At 43.1% G+C, this 21,318-nt stretch overlaps 2 protein-coding genes across 6 annotated transcripts in view; one reads left to right on the plus strand and one right to left on the minus strand.

Moving 5' to 3' along the window:
* LOC126535593 (sarcospan-like) overlaps positions 1-21,318 on the minus strand; it is a 343,164-nt gene that overhangs the window by 151,694 nt on the left and 170,152 nt on the right. The window lies entirely within an intron of this gene.
* Positions 7,739-15,266, plus strand: LOC126535598 (uncharacterized). Of its 4 annotated transcripts, none has more exons than XR_011895597.1 (6): positions 7,739-7,826; positions 10,080-10,222; positions 11,189-11,257; positions 11,814-11,871; positions 12,314-12,394; positions 14,790-15,266. XR_011895597.1 is itself a non-coding variant. In XM_055073239.2 (6 exons), the coding sequence occupies exons 2-6, from the start codon at positions 10,174-10,176 to the stop codon at positions 14,865-14,867; spliced, it is 339 nt and encodes a 112-aa protein (XP_054929214.1). In that variant the 5' UTR covers positions 7,739-7,826; positions 10,080-10,173; the 3' UTR covers positions 14,868-15,266. The 4 variants fall into 4 exon arrangements, 2 of the variants coding, with proteins under 2 accessions (XP_054929214.1, XP_054929216.1); XM_055073239.2 differs by having other exon boundaries at positions 10,080-10,226; XM_055073241.2 differs by lacking the exon at positions 11,814-11,871.

A 21,318-nucleotide genomic window follows, 5' to 3' on the forward strand; every position in this document is an offset into this window, starting at 1 on the left:
TAGATAGATAGATAGATAGATAGATAGATAGATAGACAGACAGACAGACAGACAGACAGACAGACAGACAGACAGACAGACAGACAGACAGACAGACAGACAGACAGACAGATAGATAGATAGATAGATAGATAGATAGATAGATAGATAGATAGATAGATAGATAGATAGATAGATAGATAGATAGATAGATAGATAGATAGGTTCTAGGTGTTTGAAGTAGGCAAACAGTGCTAAATTATTTAATGCTATTGATAGAGATTTTTACTTATTGACAGTCGTTTAAATCCATACCACGTCTTTAAAGGTGGAAAGAGATTACTGTGGACCCTTATAGGTGATATCGTTAAGCAGCCAACACTTCATATCTCAAAGATGACGTCATAAAAGTTTCAGTGACACACTTAAAAAATACTTTATGTACCGTGAGCAAAACGAGAACAAGGTAAAACGTTTTGACAAGTGGACTTGTCTTTTCCAAGGCGACATATGCTTTCGTCGGCACAGTATATATATATGCAGGCTTCTTCGAAAGGGGAGAGTAGGTAAGACGGGTGGGTAAGGCAACGATCGAGATTGTGGCAGCGGCGAGGGCGTAGAATTGAAAAGAAAGGGGTGGCATTCAACGTCGGTGAGGGAATATGCGATGGCGCCGTGTGTCAGCCGACCATGTATTTCTTTTTGTGTGTGTGGAGGGGGTCAGGACGACGACGGGAGGGCATCTACTCCGCTGAAGGCCAGTGAGCTATCGTGTCTGTAAAAGACAGATTGAAATAAGCAGCAGAAAATGGTGCTCGTGGAAAAAAAAATCATAATTCACTCCAAATGGATTCAGTATATAAATAAAATAATGAATGGGAAAAAAAGAAGAAAGCGACAAAAAAAAAGAAAAAAGGAGAAAACACTAGGCAACCAATGAAAAATAACTAAGTGCTGTTGCCTATAGCTAACATGTCCTTAAAATTTCTGTTACGGCGATAGGTCACCCTTGGTGTCTCAGAAGGTCTTAAAATTAAGGTTAGATGTGCTCTCGGCTCTTTATCCTACAGGTCATTAATAAAGTGGAATGCTGTCCTCTTTCTTGGAAGAATACTGCCAGCAATAACTTACGATAATTATTAATCAGCTCGACAGCACAAATTTATCTGAACCTGAAAAAAAGGGAACTCGAATAATTCGTCGAAACAATGAAGGCAAACTTTCTAGGTCAATACCAGCACAAAGGTATTAGAGCTGCAGATCCACCCAAGAAAACTAAAGTGACCCCTATAGCATATAGGCCCACCGATAGTGCTACAAGCGAGCATCCAGAGCACTGCAGCAACATAGTAGATATGTCACAGAGTTTAAGTCCCAATGGAACTGAACTCCTGAAACGTGGTGTAACGCCTTGTCCCACGAACAACGCAATAAACCAATACGAACTTTACAAAGATACACCAGAGTTTTCAAGACGCATGTGCCCCAATAAATTTTTCTCGATTTACCAGACGAAGGAAAACGGAGTGGAGACTCTTTTAGACCACCTCGCAAGTCGACACCGGAAGCCGAACAGCTCGTAGACTTTGATTTATACATAAAGCTAACTTCGGAGGAAATTCTAGAGTGAGCGCGGCATTGCCACAAACGCAACAATTTGTTCCCCGCTCAGCACCAAAATTTTAAAGATCTCGCGGGCAAAAATGATATTGCAATAAAACCAGCAGACAAAGGCGGCAGTGTCGTAATCTGGCCTATAAAAAAGTACCAAAATGAGGCCTCCTAACAACTGAGCAACCACCCCCATTACAGAAAACCCAAATCTACCCTAACTTCAGACTACAGCAATCTTGTGCACCGCACAATAGCGGAGCTTCCGTCCAGGGAACTAATCAGGCAATCTGAACGTCGTTTTATGATGCCCAAGAGCAAAGAAGCAGGCCGCTTTTATCTTCTTACTAAAATACATAAGGATCCCCTGAAAACAGGCGGCAGGCGGGCGATGGAAATTCAAGATGATGAGCAAAACTAGACCAAGGTGAAAACAGGAGCGAGCAATTCGGCAACAGCGGTCGGAAAGGATTAGGTTGGCGTTGATGCCGTCGGTAATTCGAAAGTTGGGCACTGCTGACTGTGGTAGATAGGAATGCGTGGGGTAGAAGTATTATGCCTAACACTATGGTAACCTCGCGGCCGTGAAGCAAACGCAAAGGAGTAAATCCTGTGGTTTCTTGAACGGCGGTATTATAGGCGAAGGTTACGAAAGAAAGAACGCTGTCCCAGTTCTTGTGATCCATATTGGCATACATTGCAAGCATGTCAGCGATGGTCTTGCTGAGCCGTTTCGTTACGTCGTTAGGCTGTGGATGCTATGCAGTCGCCCGACGGTGAACTATGCCGGCGAGAGTCATCACATCTTCCAGTAGTTGCTCTGTGAAAGCAGTCCCTCTATCGGCAATGAGCACTGCTGGTGCACAATGACGGGGGATGATAGCATGGATGAAGAAATTGCGACGTCGGTAGCGCTATCTCGTTGAAGTGGTCTTGTTTCAGAGTAACGAGTGACATAATGTAATTTCTGTTCATCTCAGTATTGTTAGTATTGTTTTCTGCTTTTCATGCTTTAAAGTACACTTTTTTACACGATGTTTGAATATGTGTGCGAGCAATGTGCGGGATAAAATTTAACCGATGTTTGTTTACTACCGCCGCGGTGCATTTGTGACCATCTTTTGCGGCGAATATTTGTACTCATTTTTGCGTTATTCTGGTGTAAAACATTCTTACAGTGATGCCCCCTTACTCAATGCTCCTTGTACCTTGAAGGTACCTTGAAATAAATAAATAAATAAATAAATAAATAAATAAATAAATAAATAAATGATCTGTCGCAACTATTATCCATCAGTTGCTAGCCGAAAATTTCAGAAATGGTCCAAGAAAGTCCATTCCGACTTGTTCTGTCGGTCCTACAGTAGCTGAAAAATAGTAAAAGTAAGGACATTGGTGACCTCGAAATATCGCCAGTGAAGTACACATCCCACATACTTGCACCGATATTAGAATACATAATAAACTTGGCATTTTCCTCGGGAACGTTCCCGAAAAAGCTACAGGTTGCCAAGATTACCATAATTCTTAAAGGAAGAGACGAAAATAGTTTCTCCAACTACCGACCTATATCGATCTTGCCAGTTTTTTCGAAATGTTTTGAAAACCTTTTACATGTGCGCATTACAAGCTTTATTAACAAACACAAAGTCATATCAGCTTCCCAGTTTGGTCTTGTCGCAGGAAAATCAACAGAAACAGCATTATTAATCATGAAGGAAATTATATTAAAGTCATTTGAAGAAAAAGAACTAACTCTCAAAGTTTTCGTGGATTTTTCCAAAGCACTCGACTCCATAAATCACAAAATACTATCCCTTAAACTTGAGCACCATGGATTTTGCGGCACATTCCTTCAGCTTTTATTAACATATTTCGAGCACCCCCATCAACGGGTTGTAATTAACAATTCTTCATCGCACTTTAGATCCATTCATTCTGGCGTGCCGGAAGGCAGTATTCTTGGACCTACACTCTAACATATATATTAACGAGATTGTGAACATTGACGACAGCGCTAAATGTATAATGTATGCAGATGATGTCAGCATATATTTTAGGGCTAAAACACTTAATGACTTGACATTAAACGCTAATGAAACTCTGCGCAATTTGGTCGAACTGGGTATTCAATCTTTATTGAACTTTAACGCTACCAAAACTAAAGCTGTACTTTTAACCTAAGAAGAAACCACTAGAACATTTACCTACACTAATGCTTGGTTCTCAAAGCATCGAAATAGCGGAGTCAGAAAATGTCTAGGTGTGACACTGAAGTGCAGTCTTTCATGGGACATACACATCGACAATCTGGTTAAAAACTTGCAAAATGCACAGGCAAGTTATACAAAGTCCGCTCTTTAGTACCTCTGAGTGTTAAACATTTAGTTTATAATGCACTATTTCTATCTAACCTTTCATATTGTCCTCTGGTGTGGCGTACAACAACATGGTCAAATACATATAGGTTACAGAAAATACAGAAAAAGGTCATTTGTATCATTGCGAATGCCCCGTTTACTGCTCACACTCAATCTCTTTTCGCATCATTAAAAGTAACTCCAATTATAATCCTAGATACTTTATTGCTAAGTAAACGATATGAAAGAAAACGGCAAAAATCACGACGCATTCTTTGATGACACAGCTAACTTACGGCCCAAAGCTAATTACCACCCAACACGTGACAACGACATCTGGTATGTGCCATCCTTTCGTACCAGTTACGGTCGTCAAATGCTCCGACATATAATTCCAACTCTTTTTAATCGGCAAAATGAGCACTGAGGACCGAACGATACGCTTTTTTTACTGCAAGTTCGCGCCTCCTTTTTCTCTTTTTCTTTTCTTATTATTATTCTTCGTTTTGCATTCTTCAGTGTTCCTGAGCGTATCGTGTTAATTCTGCCGCCTTCACGTATTTGTTATTGCAAGAGGATGTTCCCAATTTTTTTTAATGAATACGATGTTTACTTATGCACTAAAGTCTTCTTTTCCATTGTTCTCTCCGTGTTCTGTTACTGCCGGTTTTCAAGTACGGGGGTGCGCCCCTCTGTCAAGCCAATGTTAGGCTTTTTGGGTGCACCTCGTACATCCCTGATGTTGAAACAATGGTATTTGTATTTGTAAGCTGGTTCGTCGTGGCAAGCATGCAGGATATCTTTTCGCATCGCAAATGGCACCACCTGAAGAGCGGTTGGAGAGCTCCAGTCAAAGCTTTGCTTGTACAAGACGTTGTTACGGAAAAAAACCCACGAAATTATGCGTCTGAATGCGCGTGGTGACTGCGTAAGTTGGCCCTCCGGATAACAAATGAGCGGGCGAAGCTCTAGGTGATTACGCTGTTGCTGCGCCAAGTCAGACGCGGTGACGGCGCAGAGGAAACTGTCATCGTTAGTTCAGGTGGAGTCCATTATAGATGAACGTGGGACAGCAATGCTCTCCTGTTATGTTTGCAGCGTCGGGACGATGCCTTTTGAGAGGGTGGAATTGACACGTGAACGCGTTTATCTTTTACGGGTGAGTGCTCTTACCGCCCACGAAATGTTATCGTTCAGCGCAGGACGCGTCTACATGTATCGGAAGTTTCTAGAATGTTATCGGTGCTTCTATCAGCTGTATGTTGTCGCCGAAGCTTGTGTAATCGTATTGCATGTATGCGCGACGCGAATGTCGTAGAGCTTTGTGGAAGGCATGCGGGTCCCAGCGATTACTTTGGAATATTCGACGACTGATCTATGAAAACCGACGCGCTTGACCCACTGATCAGATTTTCGACGATCACCGATTGTGTTCGCCGCTGTCGCCATTCTTTGAGTGTAGCCTGTTTTGAGGGTACAAGTTCGCCCAATAAAAGTTAGTTTCGTCTTTCACAGTATAGCTACTGTGTTCTTCATACGTCACTCCACGTGACAATATGCTCTCGATATCAAAAGACTGATTCAGTCACAGAAATGCTCCGTTTTTATAAACTGGAAATGCTAGAAACGCGTAGACAAAACAATCGATTGAAATTATTATTCGAAATACTCCAAAGCCAAATAAATATTACGAAGGAAACATTCATACTGGCACCTGGCAAACGGAGCGCCAGAACTAACCATAAGCGATCTATCCAAGCTTATACCGCTCACACTGATACATTCAGGTACTCCTTCTTCCCCAACGTAATTCAAATGTGGAACAAGTCAGCGATGTGTGTTGTGCAACATACTGATCTCTCTCAGTTCAAACAAATTCTGGGTGACTATCTGTGCGAGTACGCCGCTTAATTCCAATGCATTCTGTGTTTGTGATTATTCCACATGTTCCTTTCTTTTATATTTTTTCATAACCCTCTCTGTAAGGACCGTCGCAAGAGGGTTGAAAGTAATGTTAAATAAATAAATAAATAAATAAATAAAGGTATGCTTTCGCTACTTTCCTGTCCAGAATGTTATGTTACTCCAACAACGCGCATGCCGTTGGGGGCTGGAATTGCTGGGCGTGCAGTGTAAAACAAAAGCCAAGGTGGACTGCATGGATGACGATTATTGTTGTATGAAAAGATATCCCCAAAGGGTGCAAACTTTGTTAAGAGTGGATGGTGCTTAAATTTGTGTCGTTGTGTGAAGTGGTCTTTAGGAAATTTCGTGAGGTACTAGGTATGCGCCACCTGAATAACTTATTCGAGCCTATGAGAGGCCAGACGAATGCACAATGTTTCATTTCCTACATTCACACGCTCAGAGCAATTAAACCTAACGATAATGTTTTCGGGAAGTTTTGCCTCGTTCCGGCTCATCATTTACACTTGCAGTGATTGTACCAGCCCGATGAATCGAGGGGGATGGAATGTGGAAGTAAAATCGCCACAGGTGTAGATTGGGGGTGATCTGTTTTCATGTTTATGAAAAGCTATGTTGAGCTTCGCTTTCCCAATGCTCTCAAGCTTATGTTCATGGTCTCCTGTGACTTCAGGCAGGTTAACGCATTGGTGAGCTGCCTTAAACTACGTCTCGGTTTTCAGGTTGTCTTGGTGTCGCTTAGGTGTACTGATAGCGAAATAATTTGGCAATAAACGTTCCCTTTTATTTGGTGAGATTTGTCTCCATGTTTCTCTTTTTCATATTGCTGTGCTCATGGATACCGCATTAAATAATATAACGTAAGGCAAATGTGTTCTTCCGCAAACCATTGAGCCACTGTGGTTATATACAAGCGGAAAGTGTTATATATTGTATTATACTAAAGAAAAATGTACAAGCCGAACGAATGGGCCCATACTCTAGACCAGAGCGCTGCAATGGTGTTGTTCATTTATCAAAGCTCGTACTATGGGCCTTGCTTCTGCTTTTCACGAGGTAAACATTATGAATCATCTGGTTTCCTGTGCCAGAACTACGATCTAATTATTTGGCATAGTGAAGAACTTGGAATTAATTTGGACCACCTGGGCTTCTTTAACAAGCACCAACATCTAAGTACACGAGGGCTTTTGCAAGTGCCCTCATTTGGAAATTCAGCAGACGGGGCAGTGTTAAACTGCGACCTAGACCTTGAAGCTGCCACGTGCCATTCTGGCCTTTCACACGCATAACTTATATGTCGATGAATACAGTACATTCAGTTATTGTTAACGTTTAATAATTTATTCACCTCGTTTTAACCCGTTTCTTTCCGCATCATTACGCAAGTACACTCTAAAAACTAGGAGGGGTATCGCAGGAGTGAAGCTGCCGGTTCACTCTTCAAAGCGTCGTTTTACTCTCGCAAAATGTCGAGGAGAGTGAAATGCATTGTTCACTCTGTCACCAAGGAGAGAGTGAAATGTGCTTTTCACTCTCCCCTTCAGAGAGAGAGAGTGAAAAGACTCTTGCGACAATAGAAAAGAGAGACTCTTGCGGCAATAGAAAACAAAACGTAGCGTAATCTTCTGCTTCAACTGTAGGTGGCTGGCCCCGAACATGGCAATGTATCATTCGTGCACGCTGAGCAAAGAACACATCGTTTTGCTTCTAAGAGAACAGGCCGCCGCAGTTCAAAGGAACGCGTAGCGAGCGCTCTACTTTTTCACTCGGAGTGGCTCCACCGCGCGCGCGCGCGCTCAAGATCGCGGAACAACACAGCACCGAGAAAGTAGATCCATCCAGCGAGCAAAGGACAGCCGAGGGAGATCGTGTGGCAGCCATCTCGCGTCGCCACGAAAACACGACAGTCGTTCGTCATGCCTTGGATATAACAACAAATCCTCCACGGTAAGTGAATTCTAACTTAGATGCACATTCTCCGTATATGTCATGCTATCACCAGGAAGTTGTCGCTGCGCTTAGCCGACGCGATTGACAAAGGACTAGGCGTACGCGCTGTCTCTCGATGTCAATCGAAAAAGCCAGTCGTCGCGATAACTGCATGTGATTTTATCATTTTGCCGTTGTCAGTAAGAGCTTTAAAAATCGCAAACGCTGCCAGAACTATGGTATGTTCAATAAGACGCCAGGCGAGAGGACGCTTAAAATGGTTAGTTCACCAGGCCGTGATTCCGAGCCTATGCGGAGCGTGATTAGCGTGCGTTTTGCGTGTTTGAATTTATTCAGTTTGGCAGTCTACTATTTACGGAACGCTGTTGAACTAAGGAATCACATAACAGAAGCCGTCATTTTGCTGACAGCATGCTTTTTTTATATAAATAAACCGCGCGCTTGACGGTGTCTCGCGCAGGGGGAATCTGCGACCACTGAAGTTACGTGCAGCACCAGTGCTAGTTAGAAACTTTGCCGCAGGCATTCAGCTGCATGCTGCAAGAGGTCAGTTGGGCGCGTTATCTTGAACTTACTGAAAACGCATGAGGAATCCATGTTTTATGATGAAAAAAGTGTAAACCCCATATAAGCGATCTTGCGCGCGGCAGCTACAAGCGACGCGACGGAGATGGCTGTCGCGTTCGCTCGTCGCCTACAAGTCGTACTCCGTGCGAGAGACGATTTTGAGCGACGCCTCCCCGGTGTTGCCGGCATGAGGGCTGCAGTCACGCGTGACGCGTGCTTTAGTAATTGACGTTGATGTATTTTACTATAAAAAGTAGCATAAAATATTTCCGGAGGTCTTGCAGTACGTTCTTATCCTTGCACGTATAAAAATTGAATCATTTGCTCGTTCCGCGCGACAATCGGTAGTACTTGAGCGATGTATGTACATCCAGTTCCGGCTTCGCGCTATTGGCTAGTCGCTCATAGCACTTCTGGGCGACGAGCGACGATTTCTAGATTTCCAGAACCGAGCCATCTGTTCAAGCGACGGCCCGTTTTGTCGCTCGTCGCCGTCGCGCACTAAATCGCTCTCACAGTGTTTATCCCTAAGACTGAACTGTTTTTGCTCATGTTGAAATGGTGTGATTATAGGTCTGGTTTTGTCTCCTGTTGCGGTTTTCGTGCACGGTGCGAAACTGAAAGGATGCTTATGTCTACGAACTCGGTGAATTGTCGAGCAGCTAGTTACGCATCGGCATCGAATATAACGGCTGCTGTGTGGAATTACAATTGCAGGGGCGCTTTGCATACGCTTATTGTTTTGGACATGCCTGTGCATTTGCTAATATGAGTTGGCGTGTCAGAGTTATGTCATATGAACAGCTAAATCAGCCTTCCTCTGGGTGTTACAAGCGTAATGTGTGCATTTTGCTATAGCATGGCAGATTATGATGTGTTTATCGCTTGAATATTTTTAGTAGAGAAATAAAATATCAAAATAAAATGTTGCTTTAATTCCGTGTTACCATTCTGTCGTACACAGAACAATAGGATGGTGTAATAAACTAATAACTGCGGTTTAACTGCAACTTTTACATGCCTACAAGAATCTAAAATGCTAGATTTCAAACTGCAGCAGTAGTCGGGTCTGTCAAAAATTAACTCCACTGCGCACCTCATGCATGAAAATAAGTTCATGCCTTTTAGTAAGCTTAGATGCAGGCCGCAGTGAACTTGTTAGTATTGAAATGTGGGTAAGCTTGCCATAACAAGCCTTGTTGCCCTTTTTTATAGGCACATCCATATTTCCATTGAGCTGAAGGACAATATTTTCATCCCTACTGAGCATCATGTTTGCAGCTATAATCCTCAAATTATGGCTTCAGCAGTGGCACAACCAGGCATTGTGCGGGGTGGTGGGGGGGCACACTGGGCACGTGCTTAGGATGTGTCACAAGTGGTGTTTGCGATACACCAGACTCATGACAGACCTATGACGTCTGAAAATGACCAATATTCTATTCATTAGCAGGAGTATTCTAATATTCATGAAAAACAAGGATGAACTGTGGTTTGTTTTTTTGCTTAAATCTAAAAATTGAAGTTAGTTTAGCAGTTGACTGTTGCAGTCATTTGGATGTTTTGCATGCATTTCACTAGGAAGACTAAGAGCTAAGACTTTTTTATTGCCATTGCCTTGACTGTCTTGATGTTGTTTTGCACCATGTCCTTGTGTTGACTTTTGCATACGATATTTTTCAGGCACCCGCTTTATATAACGCAAGAAGGCAGCTGCAAGGACACGAGGATGTGAAAGAGCCAGTGCAGCGCGACTTCACGTAGTGTAGAGGAGCCAATGCCAAAAAATCAAAATACATTGGCATGTTATTTGGACAAGAAAACTAGTATGTGGGTATATTGGGTGTACCATTTGACCAAATGTCAACAAAATCAAGATACAGTATGTTACACGAAGATGAAAATTCTCACGTGCTCCAGGCAGTCATCTTAACATAGTATATTTATGTAATGTCTCTGATTGGAAAGTCAAATCAAGTATGCTCACTGGAGACAAACACATAGCAGCAAGTGTCATTGAAAAGTTAAAAATGTGTTTTAAGAAAGCTGATTAGTTCTGAGAAGTGACTGCTTTTTGTCTTGCCTCTCAACACATATATCCATGTGATAAAAAATAGTGGTACAATGAAATTGCATATTTGCTTAGCGACATGATACATACTTGCAATGAGCACGGTGCCTGTGTTTACTACAGAAAGCAACAGCCCATGCTTGGTTAGGTTAGGCCCACTGCAACATGCAGGCATGGGTGATTGGCGCTTTTTTTATTTCTGTATCGTGAGGTTTATTGACGTGCGTATAGGTGCAGTGGCACGCAGTATGGCTAGTACAAAAAAGGGGGGGGGGGGGCAGATATATGTAGCTCACTGTACACGATACAGGGCAGAGGAAATCCGTGTTCAGCAACTATGTTAAATGCCATGTACGTAAATTTTACAACGCTACTCGTTCGAAGCGCGCACAGGTGCATATTGAAGAAAAGTTTCCAGGGTAAATAATTTAGTTCGTAATTTACACTAATTTTGCTCTAACCACTAGACATAATAATTTGAATATACTGCACGGAAAAACCTAGAGCGAATTAAATTGTGTGTCAGCTTCGTGTGTATACATATAGTCTTCCCTATGCATTAGGTTTTTTGCGTAATGCATTAACAGTTGACAGCCTATCTTATGATGTGTACTCTGTTTACATTACAGTTGTTTATTAGTTTACTCGTTTGTTTTGCGACTGATGAAATGCCGGCATATATATATTTTCAACATTTGACATAACCCTGTATGTTTTGCAGGGACAACCCAGGACGTGCATTTCTCAGCACCCAGTCAACTGCCAAAAGTGACTCAAACACAGGCCACCAGTAAGTGGACATCAGTTGCAATTTCACATTATGCAGTTGGCAGCTGCCTTGTACGAAGGCTTTTTTTTTTTAATGAGATGGTGATGTCGTTCTAATGTACATTTTGACCACAAAGGTGCGATCATGTCTCACAGAGGCATATATGGTTGCTATTCTCTGCGAGGGACGTGTTGTCGTGTTCGTGAAGCATTTGTGTTTGGCAGTATTGTCGCCCAATGAGTCGGATATAAACACTAACTCGCCACTGCCGGCAAGTAGTTGCGAGAAACGCATTATGACGCTGTAAAGTTATTTCATTAATTCGAAGGAAAGTTTTGCAGCAGGAAAAAAGGTTGCTATTCCAGGTAAACATGTCTTTTTCTCACAGGTTATTTAGCCAAACTGTGGATGCATGAAATTCGTGACTTATGAATAGATTTTAATTTGTTCTTTAGTAATGCTTCTAAAAGAGACTAGAAATAGCATGTGACTACCTCTGCAATCAGCAGACCATACATTTACAGTCATAAGTGGCAGTTCCATGCAGTCTCACACTTTATATAACCTTTCCTTTCAGCACCATTGGAACTGGTGGCTGCGTTTTCAGAAGGAGAAGTGCACTTGACACTGTATATGTATGTGTGAATTCGGTTTTCTTTGTATGTGTCGGCTCACTGACAAACAGTGCAAAAATCTGTTGTACCACGAGCCTGACGACGCGTTCTGCTGCTAGAAATGCGGCACTTCGTATTTTATAGTACTGCATGACATTTAAATCAAAGCTACCACATAAAATGATCAAGAAAACTAACCGCTGTTATAGCTGTTTTCCTCAAAGAACGCTTGTCCTTTATGGGCTGTGTTAATCTGAGCTCTCCACCGATGTTTCAGTAATATTATCCCTTAGTGAGTGAGAGATTGGGGGCAATTAATCGTGTTAGTGTTTAAGTGGTGTCCTAATTATGTGCATTTGTTCCAACAAAGTTGTCTAGATTACTTTATTGTGTAGTGTAAAGCTTATGAAACCATCAGCAACTACTGAGTTGCTAACACGCATATGGATTTGTCACTATACAGGTGGAACTCGGCTGTACCACTGCAGTGCTGCGGAAATTGCCTTCACCAGCGGCTTTGCAACAGCTGTTTCGCAGCATGTCGGTATGTGTTAATTTATAATTATGTTGGGATGGGCTAGTATTATGGACCACTGCTACTCTGTATTGTGACAGATCCATATGATAAGGGATGTAATGGGCACAGCGAAAACCTTAGAATTTTTTACTATGGTACATAAACAGGCTCTCCTTTTTGTCACAGGAGCAGGAGAGAAGGGCATGCAGGCACTCCTGAATGTACATATATTTCAAAACATGAGAGAGAGACACACACACACACACACACACACACACACACACACACACACACACACACACACACACACACACACACACACACACACACACACACACACACACACACACACACACAATTAAACTAAAGGCAGGGACGTTCCATCTTTCATCTTGAATTGAATTGTGCAGCGCAAAAATACAACACAGACCACAGAGAAGCACACATGTTAACAGGTTTGATACACACGTTAGTTCAACAGATTTGATACTTCAAGTGTGCTATTTTACACAAGGGGGAAGGGAAAGGGCAGAAAATCTGAAAAAAAAGTGGAGTGGAAAAAAAGGAATCGTGCCAAAAAGCATGAGAAGCATCGCGCAGCCAGGATCACCAGCAGGACATCTAAAAAGCACTCTGATAAAATTACATACAGGACACCCTTACGTATAGTTTGTTTCAATCAACTCAGATCACATGCAGCCATTACTGCAATCAAGTTGTTTCCTTATGTCATATGAGGGAATGATGTGGGCCCAAAAAACTGTTTAGAGCTGAAGGATTATGTTCCATTCTAGCCTCATTGCCTGCTTTTTTATCATATTGTTATCAGCTGCTTATGTTAGGGACAAAAAGTAAGAGTACGAACTGTTTCCCGATTCGCCATTCCACACATGTCTTTCTGACTATATGTACATGCAGATGATCCATAGCCGAAAAAATATTCAGTACAGTAGAATCTCATTACAAGATGCACTTGGTTGTAAGAGACATCTGAAAATGGTTTGGTTGGTTTTCCGATGTTTGCCACGTTAACAATACTGTATACAAGAGACACCTTTGTTACTAAGGATGACTTTTTAAGTATTCACTACTTCGAAGGGACACAACCCACACACATTCACTTTGTGCACCTTGTGTGCTCCGAAGGGCGTAAAGATCACGCAATCCTTACACAAGTCAATCGCGCATGTCTCTTTTAGCATGAACCAGAAAAGGAGGGCAACGAGGACAGTGCAGGGCAGAAAGTGTCGGCAGTTGAAGCTGACGAGCGTCTAAGAGCACCTCAAAGGTACTGCGAGCAACAAGGCTTGCAAAGTGAAGTGTTTAAATTCCAGAAGTTGGGAAGGAAGCTAACACAATCTACAGTCACTAAAAAGCTGTGAATGTCTTCTTTAAAGGGCCCCTAAACCACCGAGGTTGAAATTTAGTTGCGGTGTTGCAGTTCTACACAATAAGGCAATGAACAGGTAGCCACAAGAATTTTTCGAAACGGTGCAGTAATAGTGGAGCTACGTGTGTTTGATTATCGAAAAGTAGTCCCCACTCATTTTACTCTTTCATCTGGTACACGCCATATGGACAGTATCGTCTTTTCCTTGCCTAGTATACCTCCAAATGTTACGGGACAGGCCAACACCAACGAGCTCTGTTGCTGCCGCGCTGGCCCGTCGTCCTGCGAGGGGTGGCGCTAATACAACGGAACTGTATGGTGACTCGCGTTGAAGAGCCTCATAGGGAGACCCTTCTGTTGGCGTTTCTCTTCTTTGCCCCCATTGGCTGCCCACAATGGCATCGCGCGCAACGCGACGAGGAAGGAGTGTGTGTATTTGCTTGCAGGCCTTGCCAGCAGTCGTACACTTTCGTTCGACCAATCGACAACACCGGAAACTGGTGACATCATCAGAGACAGCCTGGTGACGTCAGGACAAACTGGGGGGTGCAGGATAGGTCCAGAGAGGTGCACGGGGTTATTTTCTTCATATTGTGGTGCTCCGGCAGTGCTACGCACTCTGGCATTTGGCTTCGTCGATCGTGACGGCATTCCGATTTCGATACGCGTGTTTACTTAAAATGTTCAAAAAATGTCGAGAAGTGGTTTAGGAGCCCTTTAAGCCACCCTGAGCATTTATTCCTTCAGATATATCAAAACATACTTTAGTGATGATGCATAATAAAGTGATCTAGTCTGGCTCCTCAGTGTCTCAAAATTTTTGGTTTCGAGAGACATGTTTCCCGTGCCTCTTGAATATCTTCTGATGAGGCTTTACTGTAATATACACAAACAATTGTGTAACTCCTCCTGCAAGTATTATTCATTAAGCCCGGTCAATTATGTGCAAAGTTTGTGGTTAAGTCTTGATGTCCGTACTTTTTAGAGCTATGTTTATTAATTCATGCTGTTCTTATTGGTTCTTCGATGCAGGAGACAATGCCTACGAAATTATTGGCCCTGATCATGAGAGCCCTCAAGGGGCAAACAACATCTCTGTTGCAGAAGTGAGCCCGGTACCACTTGGAAGTTACCATGACAGATGACACGGCAGCAATAGATACAGAGACTGCCACGTCTACTGCAGCTGCAACAGTGTACGAGGCAAGCAGCAGCGCGTCAGCAGCAGTGTCAGAAGGAACCACACCAGGCCTGGTAGAGCAACATGTGTGCTATCACTGACTTTTTTTGTAGTGGATACAACTCATTTGCTCAACATACAAAAGCTTTTCACCACGACTGTGAGCCAGTGTTATTGTGCAGCAAGTGCAAGACTAAGTTAAGTGTTATAGCACAGTACAAGCATCACTTTAACATATGAAAACATATTACAGTTGTTGCCTCCCCAGCCAGCCCACATAGCCACAACAATGTTGAACACATGGTGGGACACACATCTTCTAAATTAGAAGATAGTAGAGACTGTCAGTGTTGTTGTTAGATTAACTGGTCTTTGTAGGCAACTAGGACAACACAGGTGTCATAAGATTGTTGTTGATGTTGTTGTTGAAGAGGTAAAAAAGAAGTTTGATGCAGCTGAAGTGCCAACTGATATTGAGCAATTCAAAAGCAACCACCTGAGAAAGCAACACTATCAAAATTTGGGTATCTATGTGCCGCCAACTCTGGTAAGAATGGCATAGGACAGAAGTGTGATGAAAATCACACAGACACTGCTGTTGCATCACTGGCCACAGTGAGCAGCGACTTGTAGGGCAAGAGAGTCAACTGAAACTAACATTATGATATAGTGTCATGCTCCCATGTGACCACTTTTCAAGTTATTTTGCAAGATACAGCTCAACCTCCAGAAACGAGACTGCAAGTTGTCTGTAAAAAAGCTTTCACAAAAAATTATTCATAACACCATTAACATAGCAGTATCTTTTTTTTTGTGTCGGTTCGAGGTTCCCGGCTGTCCATTAATGCAAAGATTGAGGAAAAAAAGAACATGTGTCGTACTTACACCTTTTTAACAAGTACGAGGGGGACAGAGCTTTTCTAGTCATGCATCTTCATCATACTATCAAGTTTTTAAATGCCTTTTATAATTATTATTACCAGTTATATCTGAGTGCATTGTATGCATGTAGCAGGTGTAAAATCAGGTCAGTTGGATCAGATGCCTTATCTGCAAGCGAGCCCTATATTCAAGAAATTTGAAATAAAATAGTTACGTTAGAGACGCAGTCTTTCAGCACTTTATTGCCTGTGGTTTAAGCATTGCTCAATACTTTTGTGGGTGGCAATTTCAACCGGCACAGCACTGCGCTTTGCCACAGTCACATTTGTCTTCAAAGCGGTGTTTACCATTTGTGTTGATCTGTTTGTGTATGCATGGAGCAAGTTTTTAATTTATATTTTTCTGCATTCTTGTGCTTGCACTAAGCTTGTATAAGGCAGTTACAAAATGTGTGGCACTATAACGAACTGTTCTGTTGAGCTTACACTTGCAAATAATCGTGTTCAGATGGCCGCACTTCTATGCGGGTGCACCGCTAGCTTTGTGTATGTTCTCATGTTTGTATAAAGCTTATATAAGCTAGTTAGAAAATGTATGTCACTAAGCATTGTGATATTCTTTAAAGAACTGCTTGGTTGGTTTTACACTTGTGAATTAGTATTGAGGCGGTGGTATTCCCATGTATGCCCACTGCTAGCTTTCTGTGTCCTCACGTGTTTGTATTAAGTTTCTACAAGGGAGTTACAGCATGTACGTCACTAAGCGCTGTGATATTTTTTAAAGAACTGCTTTGTTGGTTTTACACCTGTGAGTAATAGTACTCGTGTGGCACTAGTCATGTGTAGGTACACAGGGACCATTTGTATACATTATGCTCATATAAAGCAGTTACAAAGTGTATGTCACTAATTACTGTGATATTTGTTGAATTGCTGTGATGGTTTTACACATGTGAATAATAGTGGTCAGGACACAGTACTTGCGGTGTATAGTTGAATTTATACACTGCCGAGACATGGGCTGTATACGTACCAAAAGAAATGTATGTCATTATATTGTTGTGATTATTACTGTTTGGATTTTATTAAACTGTAATAAAATTGTTTCTTGTATCTATTGAGGTATGGCAATTTGTCATGCAACCAAACTGAGGACCTGCACTTGTGCATACAAATAAACAGCTAATTTAAGAGTATACTGCTCATATTCTGCTAAACCAGTTTAACAAATCTTCTACTACAATGCTGGAAAAATGACAGAGCTGACTCGGATGCACAGAAAAAGTTCTGCACTGGCTGAAGGACTGCCCCGCACTGGAGTTCGTAATGTTTCGTTTATTGGAGTAGAACAGAAAGTGCACTTCTATTAAAAATGCAACAGTCAGTGCAGAAACATAAGGCAGACGAGCGAATGTGGCACATTTTTTTCAGGGCCCTCCATGCCTACTACTGCATTTCTAGTCTTCCTGTGCTCTGCGTATAAGCCCCTGTTCAGCCAAGGTTTTTACTCCATGACAGTTGTTCTACTGGGTTCGTAGCAATATTGAAGAAAAAAATTAAATGGTTTTCAAGGACTTTCGAGGCCCCGACACAGTAACTTCAAGGACCTCGTGCAATGTGTGTAGTAGTTTGGACAGGCAATAACTTGTTCAAGAACACCGTTAACTTTAATGCAAACAAAAGAAAACAAAACAAATCGCATTTCAGTGATTTCAAGCATTTGAAAGACTGCTAATTTGCCTTTCACTGCCCGCCACTAAACGCACACAAGGAAGCATTTCAAGAAAGCGCTCAAAGTTTTTCTGCAATAGCACAATTAACTACTTGGACCTGCAACATTTGCAGTTCTTGAATACTGTTTGGTTTGACAGTGTATGTGATGTCATCTGTTGCCTCAGCTTTTTTCACCATCAAATAAGCAATAGTCATTTCTAATTTCTTTTTATTGTGTCTGTCGCTCTCAATTTACTCTTCACGGCTTCTCTTCGAATGCCTCAACTGTTGAGCTTCCTGCTTCTGCTCCTCCAAGCACATTTGTCGCCGGTTCCATGCGCATAAAACTGGTATCTGCAGCTCCTTTGTAATTTCAACTTTAAGGATGTCGCTTTCCTTCTATTACCTCCAGAGACAATTTTCTGTGACATGCGAAAGAGTGTCACAGAAGGGAAAAAAAGCGCTTGGCAATGTCTGCTAAGTCTAGCCAAGTGTACAAGTTTAAGGACTTTCCAGTACTTCTAAAAATTCAAGGGTTTTCAATGCCTTGAAAATGGCATTTTAGAAATAAAAGATTTTCAAGGATCGCTACAAACCCTGGATTCTAGCACCTAAATAATTTTACAAGCTTATTTTGGCATGGAGTTAGGAAATTCATGATTTCTAGCTAACGCTGCACTATCTCTGTACAGTGAAGCCACGAGAGCGCAACTATTTTGGAGTAAAGAAAAATACTGAAAGCTTTTAATACCACTCTTCTTTTTTTCTATGGAGCTTCGTATTGCCTAGTTAAGTTTACGAATGTGCCTGGCTTTGGCGGGCGTTTTTTCGACATTTTCTGGAAGAAGCAGATGTCTAGCCCCCGTATTCAGAAATGTATCTTAATACAAAGCTCATGCTTGACTTGATATAAAAGACGCCTGGTGCGAACGTCCCCCAAGACGCTCACTGCCTTTCTTTTGGTGCGTTCACGACTTGCGTCGTTTAGATCAAGTCAAGCATGGGCTTCAAGTTATGATGCATTTCTGCATATGGGGGTAAGCGTGCACAATTCCGGGCAACGCACTGTGCCATTGACACTGAGAGAAAACGGGGAAAACAGAGTTAACCACTTATGCTCCTAAACTTTCGCGTACCTGTGGTGTGCGTGTATCGTGGAAGAAGAAACAGCGCAAACACAAGGACGAAAAAAAGCATCAACCACACCAGCGCTTCGTGGTGTGGCATGTTTTTGCGTCGTCCTTGTGTTGCGCTGTTTCTTCTAAAATGCTCAACCAATTAGCCGGCAAGTCCATCCTGTGCATATATAAATTGAACACACGCATGAGTGTAGATGGTCTTAGAAGCTTTTAGAACGAGCACTGCCACAGGATACGAGCAGTGCACGCGTAACAAGTGGACACATTAGTCATTTAAACATGCGTGCCAATGCATTTGACGCGGCTATCGGCATAAGCAGTCTCCAAATGCTGGAATGCATGCGCTTCAAAACGCTAACGATCCGCTGCTAATGCAGGACAACAGCTCACAGCGGACTGAACCAAACTCTAAACTAATGCACTTGAAAAGAACGCCTACACGGCAGCGTGAGGCACGTCGAAATGCCTGGTACTGGCGCCGCAGTTGCTCACCAGTATACGCGCGAATTAAATTCACATACGTGGATGGTTGGCGCAATACTTTGTATCCGCGTATTTTGGAGAACATGTACTGGAGAAGCACTCGATCATGAGCTGAACGGCACATTTGTTATTTTCCTGCGGTGACGACAAGCCGTGAATAGTTCTCACGTTGTCGTCTACGTTGTCTTCCTTCGTTAGTCGTAGCAAGGAATGGAAATGATGCAAACGCACACGTATTCCAGTACACAACAGCACAGCACACTGCAGAGAAACCCCACCCACCACAGCCGATTCATCAAATACGTTTGGTATATATATAAGCTCTAAAAGAACACGACTGGGCGTGGCGGCGCTGTGGTGTAATTGTTATGATGTGTGTTTTGAATTGTACAAATGCGATTGTACGCGGGTTCGAATTCACATGATGTATAGAGCATTGTGATTCTTGATAATTATGTGATTCCCTTGAAAATTGTATTCTAATTAGATTGTGTCACTCCTGATTGTGAAATTTGCGAAGATATTTGCAGATTAAGTGTTAAATCGCTTTTTTTTTCTCCTTAGTGGCGTTCGTGACGCATACGCATCGGCCGCTTCAGAGCAGTCACGCCTCACGGTAGGCAGCCAATAGCCAGGAAAAAATGACTTCAAAATCCTGCATAACTTTGCTCACGCCTATTCTGAAGGCCGCTTGGAATCGGGCCAGTGTCTCTGAGGAGCCGCCTAGGGAACAGTATATCAGCGGCCCTAATTTGATCTGATTTCCTGCCTGCATGCGTGATCAGGACTTGGCTAAGAGGGTATTGGGAAGAGTACTAGCACTCTGTTCTGAAGGAGTACAAGCACTCTGTTTGGGGGAGTAGAAGAACTCGGTCTGGCGGTGTACTATTAACCCTGCGGGGAGTATTAGCATTCTGCGGAAGAGTACTAGCACTCCCTGTGGGAAGAGTATTATCACTCTGCGGAAGAGTACTAGCAATCCCTTGCGGTGGAGTAACAAAACTCTGTCAGGAGGAGTTGACCTACTCTCTCTCAAAGAGGGTCGATCTACTCTCGAAAAGAGAGTGAAATATGGGACAAGCAGCTACCCCCTCAAAGAGAGTGCCCGGCACTCCCTTAGTTTTTAGAGTGTATAGATAAGTGAACACGGCAACTCGGCCGTGACCATGTCGACTGACATACCGCTATTCGTGCAGGTGTTTTCCGCCTGTGTGCTCTTCACTGCAGCTCATCATCTACATCGCGCAGACCATGGCTCCTGCCCGCAGGAGTTTGCGTCAGTTCACGCACCGTGTTTCCCTGCTTTGGAAAGCGAAGACGGCGCATTCCTTCGGATGATGATATCTGTATGGGACCCCCCTTGCCGCACGTGTGCTTCAGGTACCGCGCAACAGTTGGGCGCACGATGACGTCAATGGATTCTGACGTGGGCACACGCCCGCCGCTTATAAAAGGAATTTCACCGGCCTCTTCCTTCCGTGGGCGCTGCAACTCGGCCGCGAATATGTCGACGGACATATCTTTGTTTGTGCAGGTCTTTTTGGCATGTGTGCTCTTCACTGCAGCTGATCATCTACACCAGCTAACCATGGCTCCTGCCCACAGGAGTTTGCGTCCGTCCATCCACCGTGTTTTCCTGCTTTGGAAAGCGAAGACGGCACATTACCTACCGGATCCTCATATCTGGATAGTACTGCCGCTGCCGCACGTGTACATCACATACCGCGCAACAATTTGGCGCACGATGACGTCTATGGACTCTGACGTGGGCACACGCCCACCGCTTATAAAAGGAACTTCACTGGCCTCTTCCTTCTGTGGACACGGCAACTCGGCCGTGACAATGTCGAATGACATTCCGTTGTTCGTGCAGGTCTTTTCGGCTCGCGCGCACTTCACTTCAGCTGATCATCTACATAGGATGGACCATGGCTCCCGCCCGCCGGAGTTTACGTGCGTTCATGCACCGTGTTTGCCTGCTTTGGAAAGCGAAGACGGCGCCTTCCGTCCGGATCCTGATATCTGGATGGTACCGCCGCTGCCGCACGTGTACATCAACTACCGCGCAACAGTTGGGCGCACCATGACGCCAATGTACTCTGATGTGGGCACACGACCGCGGCGCATAAAAGGAGCTTCATTTCATTTTATTTTGTTACCTTAAA

This window comes from Dermacentor andersoni, chromosome 7 (assembly GCF_023375885.2).
Source record: "Dermacentor andersoni chromosome 7, qqDerAnde1_hic_scaffold, whole genome shotgun sequence".
Taxonomy (NCBI): Eukaryota; Metazoa; Arthropoda; class Arachnida; order Ixodida; family Ixodidae; genus Dermacentor; species Dermacentor andersoni.